At 64.6% G+C, this 7,388-nt stretch overlaps 1 protein-coding gene across 1 annotated transcript; it reads left to right on the forward strand.

Moving 5' to 3' along the window:
- Positions 1-2,218: 2,218 nt before the first annotated feature.
- On the forward strand, positions 2,219-4,967 carry SHISA4 (shisa family member 4). Its single transcript, XM_020892210.2, has 5 exons — positions 2,219-2,375; positions 2,645-2,816; positions 3,484-3,617; positions 4,231-4,398; positions 4,500-4,967. Exons 1-5 carry the CDS (start codon positions 2,303-2,305, stop codon positions 4,544-4,546), a joined length of 594 nt encoding a protein of 197 aa, XP_020747869.2. The 5' UTR covers positions 2,219-2,302; the 3' UTR covers positions 4,547-4,967.
- The last annotated feature ends 2,421 nt before the right edge of the window (positions 4,968-7,388 follow it).

Here is a 7,388-nt window from a genome sequence, read left to right on the forward strand (position 1 = left end):
TTTAAGATTTATTTTTGGCTGTGCTGGGTCGTCGTTGCTGTGCAGACTTTTCTCTGGCTGGGGAGAGTGGGGCGACGCGCTAGTTGTCGAGCTCAGGCCCTCACCGCAGGGGCTCCTCTTGCTGCAGAGCGTGGGCTCTGGGGCTCAGCAGTCCGTGCACGGGCTTCGTTGCTCCGCTGCGTGTGGGGTCTTCCCGGCCAGGGCTTGAACCCGGGTCTCCGGCACTGGCAGGTGGGTTCCCTACCACTGAGCACCATGGAGCCCCAGACCTTGCTCTGACTTGACACTGCGTCCATTATACTGAGCATGCTGCACACCAGTGTGACTGGCAGTTTGTACCCTTCCACAGCTTCCATGAGGGGCTGTCACCTCTGCTAACCACCTCTTGGTTCCCTGTGTCTACAACTCTATTTCTGTTTCATGTTTGCTCCTTTGGGTTTTTTTGTTTTTGTTTTTCTAGATTCCACATGTGTGATATCCTACACTACTGGTTTTTCTCTGACTGGTTTCACTTTGGATAATACCCTCCAGGTCCAGCCTGCTGTTGGAAATGGCAACATTTTGTTCTCTTTAAAAAGTATTTATTTAGTTAGTTGCAGCACCTGGGACCTAATTCCCTGATAAGGGATGGAACCTGGGCCTCCTGCATTGGGAGTACAGAGTCTAAACAACTGGACCACTATGGAAGTCGTTTTTATGGCTTTGTAGCATTCCATTGCCTATCCCTACACTTCTTTATCCATTCATCTGTTGATGGACACTTAGGTTGCTTCCATATCTTGACTACTGTGAATGATGCTGCAGTGAGTGGAAGGGTGCATATATCTTTTGAAATATGTATTTCAAAATTAGTGAATTTGAATTCAGGTAAATATCCAGGAGTGGGATTGCCGAAATGTATGGTAATTCTTTTTTGTCACCTCCGTACTGTTTTCCAGTGCCCACACCAATTCATACCCCCACTAACAATGCTCCAGGGTGTGACCCTTTTCTCTGCATCCTCACCAAGCTGCTGTTTGTTGTCTCTTTGAAGACAGTCATTCCGACAGGTGTGAGGTGACACCTCATTGCGGTTTTGAATTGCATTTCCCTGATGGTCCATGATGCTGAGCATCTCTTCATGTGCCTGTTGTCCATCTTTGGGAAAATGTCTAGTCAAGTCTTCTGTGGATGTGTTTGTTTGTTTGTTTGTTTTGATGTTGAGTCGTCTGAGTTCCTTGTATATTTTGGACATTAACCCTTACAGGATATACCATTTGCAGACACCTTCACCCATTCAGAAGGTGAAGACACTTGGATTGAGAGTGCCTCTCCCACTTACGGGCTCTATTACCTGAACAAATCCTTGAACTCCCCTGAGTCCCAGCTTATGTCTATAAAATGAACTGATAACACCAGTGAGCTTGATTTAGCTCATGGGGTTCTGGGGAGCCCCAAAGGAGGAGTCTGTCCGAGCACCCTGAGGGCCACACACAGTGGGGCTAAGGGGGCTTTGGGTTTTCTCCCCAGCTTAGGCCCCTGCACATTCCCGATCAGGTGCCCCCAGAGCAGAGGCACAGCCACTGACAAACTTGCAAGGAGACTATGCCCACTGGGGGGCCACCCTATGCTCTGCCCCACCGCAGTCTCTCTGTGGGGTCGCTCTCTGGAGAAAGGGGTTTCCACTGCCAAGGGCATCCGACTGGATGGGCCCAGGCAGCCCCCGAGGCCTGCCATCCGTACTGGGAGGCCCTAGGCTGGCACAAGTCCGCGCTGGCCACTCGGAGGGGGAAGGGGCACTCAGGGAGCCAGCGCAGCTGACAGGGTCCAAGTCTGCGGGCCTGCGGGGACAAAGCTGCTCTGAGCGGCCTCTCAATGGGCGCCTGTGTTCTGGGGTGGGGGTGGGGTGACTCCCGGCCCCCCAGTCTCCTCCCCGCCACCGCCGCAGGACGTCCTGCTGGACGCTGGGCAGAGGAGGTCCTGCGTCAGGGGTGGCCCCTGCGCCTGAGCGCTTGGAAGTGGCATCAGGAGCAGGGCTTCTGCGGGCGGGGACGCCGACGGGCGAGGCAGCGAGCGGGCCGAGTAGGGCCCAGCGGCCCGCCTGCGCGGGGTGGGCCGCGGGGGCGGCTCGGACCCGGACTCCGCGAGGGGCGTGGCCGGGGCGGAGCCCGGCGGGCGGGGCGCGGGGGCAGGGTCGGCGCAGGCCGGCGAGCCCCGCCCCGAGCAGGCGGAAAGGAGCCGGCGGGCGCGCTGGCCCGCGGAGCTGGGCGGCGGCGGCGTCGTCCTGTGCGCCCCGCGCCCGCGCCGCTCGCCGCGCCGCGCCATGCCGCCAGCCGGGCTCCGCGGGGCCGCGCCGCTCGCCGCGGTCGCGCTCCTGGTGCTGGGGGCGCCCCTGGGTAAGGGCCGGGGACGCAGGGCGCGGCGGGAGGCCTCGACGCGCGGCCCCGGGGGCGCCCGGGAGATCCCGGCGGAGCCTGGGCGTTTCGGGGTCCGTGGGAGGGGAGGCGAGAGGGCGCGGGGGCTGGATAGGGGGCCCCAACCCTGGGGGTCGAGGCCGAGGTGTCCAGGCGCAGGGACCAGGGTGGAGCTCCGGGCAGTGGAGTGGGGCTGGGGCGGCCCGAGACCCGGCTCAGTGGCTACTGGGCACCTCCGCCGCTGCCCGCAGCTCTGGCTGGCGAGGACTGCCTGTGGTACTTGGACCGGAATGGCTCCTGGCATCCGGGCTTCAACTGCGAGTTCTTCACCTTCTGCTGCGGGACCTGCTACCAGCGGTACTGTTGCCGGGACCTGAGCCTGCTCATCACCGAGAGGCAGCAGAAGCACTGCCTGGCTTTCAGGTGGGCGCCGGCCCTCCCCTCCCCCCCCCACCCCGCTCCGCGGCCTCAGCCCACACCCTGCCTGGGCCCGAAGCGGGGCTGGAGCTCCAGGGCGCAGGAGCTCCAGGAGGGGCCAGGTCGGCGACCGTCATGTGGTCATCGCGGGCTGGGCCCGGCCCTCCCCCGCCCCGGGCCTGCGCAGGGCGGGGGCAGGGGCAGCCCCAGGCCCAGCGGCGCTCTGGCCTCTGGCCAGACTGGTAGGATCCCCAGTCCACCGCTCACCAGCTGTGTGATCTTGGGGACGACAGGTCCCAGGTGGCATGAAGGGGGCGCACAAAAGGGGCTCTCAAACTTGTTTTGCGAGGAGGGAGCGCTGACAGAGCACGCATGGGGAGGCGGTGACCAAGACACAGCACCGTTTGAGAGGTGAGCTCTGCCCGTCAGGCCTCCTGTGTTGGAGTCCAGGCTGTTCAGTCATGGGCTTGGGTGCACACCGCAGCCCCTCCGGGGAGGCTGCTGCTCAGGAGGCCGCCCTGCCTTCGGGGAAGCGCGGTCCCGAAGCTCTCCCCAGCAGGGCGGGCAGAGCCCAGTGTCCCTCTGGCCGGGGGTCGAAGCCAGCATGGCGGTCAGCATGGTGAGGACTCCCCGCGTGAGGCTGGAAGGTGAGGAGACCTGTTCTTTGTCCAAGTCCCAAGACCATAGCGGGCATCGCCTCGGCCGTGATCCTCTTCGTGGCCGTGGTCGCCACCACCATCTGCTGCTTCCTCTGCTCCTGCTGCTACCTCTACCGCCGGCGCCAGCAGCTGCAGAGCCCGTTCGAAGGTGCGTCCGTCCATCTGTCCACGCGGGAAGTGGCGGGGGTGCCCTCGGAGGGCATCAGAGGTCAGGAGGTGTGGTTGGCAGCTGCAGGCCCCTCTGGACACACCTGCCCGCCTGTCGCCCCAGAAGCCAGAGCGCAGGGACACGTGTGAACCCTCGGTACATGGATGTACCTGCACTGTGTGCCGTGCGTGTGCATGTGGCTCTCAGGAAACGCATGGACTGGGCCTGGAGCGCAAGCAACATCGAGTGCACTCCATGTGCAAAAGACGGGTGCCTGCACACAGGCCCAGGCCTGGTGGGTGTGGGAACGGTGACCCCGTGTCGGGGTCAGTGTGGGCCTAGCTCTGCTAGGCCAGGGCGGCCATGTCCTGGCCCAGGATATGGCCTAGGACGCCCCCCAGGCCAGTGCTGTCTGGCCCAGGAGGTCTCTGAAACCCTGACCGGGCACACTGCTGACCCCAGACCAACCAGCAGAGGCCACCTCCGGGCACCCTGCTGGACTCTGCCAAACAGGGTCTGGGGGCAGAGGCAGCAGGACCCTCTGGGCCAGAGGGGTGGGGGCGGCGTCCCATGGAGGCGGTGCCCTGAGTGCCGGTCCTTGTCCCCCAACCAGGCCAGGAGATCCCCATGACAGGCGTCCCTGTGCAGCCAGTGTACCCATACCCCCAGGACCCCAAAGCCGGCCCCGCACCCCCACAGCCTGGCTTCATGTACCCACCCAGCGGTCCTGCACCCCAGTATCCACTCTACCCGGCAGGACCCCCCGTCTACAACCCTGCAGGTGAGTGGGCCCCTCCTCCTGCCTGCTCTGCCCTGGGGGTCCTGCAGCCTGGGTCGCGCCCTCCTGTGCCGTCCTGATCCTTACCTCTCCTTGGCTTCCAGCTCCTCCCCCGTACATGCCACCCCAGCCCTCCTACCCTGGAGCCTGAGGAGCCAGCTGCGTCTCTGCCGTCTCTCAGGAGACTGAGCCTCCGCCCGGCCCCGGGGGTGGGCAGGGGCATCTGCTCGCCAGGCCCCAGGCCCAGCCGCACCCTGAGACCTTCTGGGAACGGAGCCCCAGGGAGGAGGAACAGGAGCTGAGCTGGAACTTGGCCGTGACTGAGGGGCGGGGAGGGAGGGCCTGGGACACTCGGACTATTTTTATCAGGGGTGGGGGAAGGGCAGGAAAGCCTGCATGGCCCCTGCTTTCTTCCAGCCCTTCTCCTCCCAGGACCCCGGGCCAGGAAGGCTGGGCCCCTCCTGTTTGTCTGCCGTGGACTGGGGCTGGGGAGGCTCCACCAGCCGTGGGCAGAAGCCCCCCTGGCTGCTCCGCAGGCCGCACTCCGGGGGATTAAAGCTGTGGTGACATAACTCCTGCTGGCCGCGTCGCTGGGCTGTCCACACCTCCTGGCTCCGCAGGGGAGGGCAGGGCCAGTGCCCGAGCACAGGCAGAAGCCCTGGCTGAGGGGTGCCAGGCTGCCAGAGCTGGGGAGGCAGATCTCGCCCCCACGGGGAGACGGGTCCTCAGGGTCCCAGATTCCACACGTGGGTCCCGCATGGGAGGCACCTCCCTCCCCCCGTCTGAGACAGTTGGACTCGCGCTTGTCCCCCACCAACTGACCTAGGTGTGTGTTTCCCAAGGTCGCCGGGTCTCCGCTTCCTCATCTGTAGAATGGGGGCGCTGCTTCGGGGGTACAGGAAGCTTGTTGGGGCTGCCCTTCCTCGTCAGAGGGCCTTCCCTGGACCAGCAGCTGAGAGGAGCCCGGCTGGGCAGGTGCTGTCAGCGACCACAGAGCATCAAGGGCGCCCAAGACATGAGACCCCACCCCCCCCAGGCCGACTTCAGTGCCTCTCCTGTGTCAGGCTGGTCCCCTCCCGCTCCCTGGCCTGGTGACAGATCCAGGAAAGGAAACTCGATAGACTTTAATTCACGCAGGGAAAGCACCAAGTCAGCTTGGAAAGCCCCTCACCCCCTCCCAAGCCCACTGTCAGTCCCCCTCCCTCCAGCTGTGCGTCCTCCAGCCCCACTGCAACCTGCTGGCTCCTTGATTTCCTAGGCCTCAGGGTGCCGCGGCCTGGTCTGGACGGTCAGGCCCTTGTGCTGGCCGCGCCCAGGGCCCGCTGGAGGCTCTCTTCTCATGGTAAGGGCCAGGGAGCTCTGGGCCGGCTGCTTTGGGGCCAGGCCCAGACCTGGGTGGAGGGGAAGCTTGTGCTGCCAGTCCACCTTTCCCGGGGAGGGGGATGAGAGGTGGGCTGCAGGTGTCCTGGCTTCCAGGCCACAGCTTCTGCCAGCATGCTGGGAGAGGGGTCACCAGGTCATCCCAAGGTTTGGACAGCCCCTCTCTCTGTCCTGAAGCTGGGAGGTGGAGGTTTGCAGGACAAGATTTCTGCATTTCCCTGAAAGATGAGATGTTAATGAATGCAGGGCCATGCCAGCCAGAATGAACTTCCTTAAGTCAGCAGCCTGGGGCCAATTAGAAATTGCTCCATAGTCTAGGATGGGAGGCTATTTATCCCAATCAGAGCCCCCCACCCCCTCCCTCCAAAATTTCCAATCAATTAACTGCAAAGCACTGCAAAAAAAGAGAATTTCAAGAAAAAAGGGGGAAACCGTACAGGAGTGGAGCTTTCATGTGGTGGCAGCAGAGAGGAGGCCCCTCACGTTGTCTAGCTGGTAAACAGGGCAACGCCCTGGTCTCCTGAGACCCAACCTCTCACCTGGGGACCACGCACAGCTGCTCCCCCTAGCACCCCTGAAAACTGGCAGTCGCCCTACAAGGTGGTGTTGGGTGGAAGGAGCCATGACCCTCAGGGGGTGGGTCAGCAGTGGTATAAGCGGGGATCCTGCTCAGCTCAGAGGAAGCAGCAGGATGCTGGGGGGGGGGGGGGGGTCTGGGAAGCGGAGGTGGGAGGGGGAGTGTGTTACACAAAGTCCAGTGGCCCCTATCCTGGGGTCAGCGAGGCCTGCGGTGCTGGGGAGCCTAAGTCCAAAAGAGGACGGCAGGCGGGGGGGGCAGGGCCCAGGTGCCTGGACGTACAGTCAGGGTCGAGGGCCAGGGGTTAGCAAGAGAGCGGAGCACGGGGGCTGGCGCGGTCAGGAGCGGGAGGAGGCGGCTGAGAGCCGGACGGGCAGAGCAGGGAGCAGGGCAGGCCGGAAAAGGGTGTGCCCGGTGGGGCGGGCGGCGCCTCCCCTTCTCCCACCTCCCCAGCCGGCCGCCCCGACTTGGCTCCCCAGGCAGAGTGGTCCTGGTGGGTGACCCGCGTGCGGATCTCTCGCCTCTTAGAGGAGGCGCCTGAGCGGCCTTGGGCCCCAGGCCCGGCCACAGCGAGCGGGCCGAGGGGCCCTGCAGCCCGGAACCCCCGGGCCCGTGCACACCGCCCCTGTCCGGGCGCTCTTCCCGCGGGCGGGCGGGGCCTGGGGCTCCGCGGGCCCCCGGGCGGGGTGCGGAGAAGGTGCGGCGGCTGGGGACCCCGGCACAGGTCTGGATCCGGACCCATCAGCTAGGGCTTCGGCCCCGCCTAGCCACCCCTACCCTCAACCCAGCTGATTGAGGTCAGGCGCGGGGTGGGCCGCGCCGGGTGCAGCCGCCCGCCCTCCTTCCACGAGCCGCGCGAGGCCGGGCCGCGTCTCCGCCAGGGGGCGCCGGGCCGCCGCCCGAGGAGGGGGACGTCATCGGCCTGCGAGGGGGAGGGGTAGGAACGGGGGAGGATGACGTCATCAACCTGCGGGGGGAGGGGACGGGGCGGGGAGGGTGACGTCATCGACCCGCGGGGGCCGCAGGGGTAGGGGGA

This window comes from Odocoileus virginianus, chromosome 11 (genome assembly GCF_023699985.2).
Source record: "Odocoileus virginianus isolate 20LAN1187 ecotype Illinois chromosome 11, Ovbor_1.2, whole genome shotgun sequence".
NCBI lineage: Eukaryota > Metazoa > Chordata > Mammalia > Artiodactyla > Cervidae > Odocoileus > Odocoileus virginianus.

Excerpts from the sequence above, each read along its gene's own strand:
- SHISA4 (XM_020892210.2), top strand. The coding sequence starts at position 2,303 with ATGCCGCCAGCCGGGCTCCGCGGGGCCGCGCCGCTCGCCGCGGTCGCG. Across the intron at positions 2,817-3,483 it reads AAGCACTGCCTGGCTTTCAG|TCCCAAGACCATAGCGGGCA; the intron begins GTGGGCGCCGGC and ends TCTTTGTCCAAG. Across the intron at positions 3,618-4,230 it reads GCTGCAGAGCCCGTTCGAAG|GCCAGGAGATCCCCATGACA; the intron begins GTGCGTCCGTCC and ends TCCCCCAACCAG.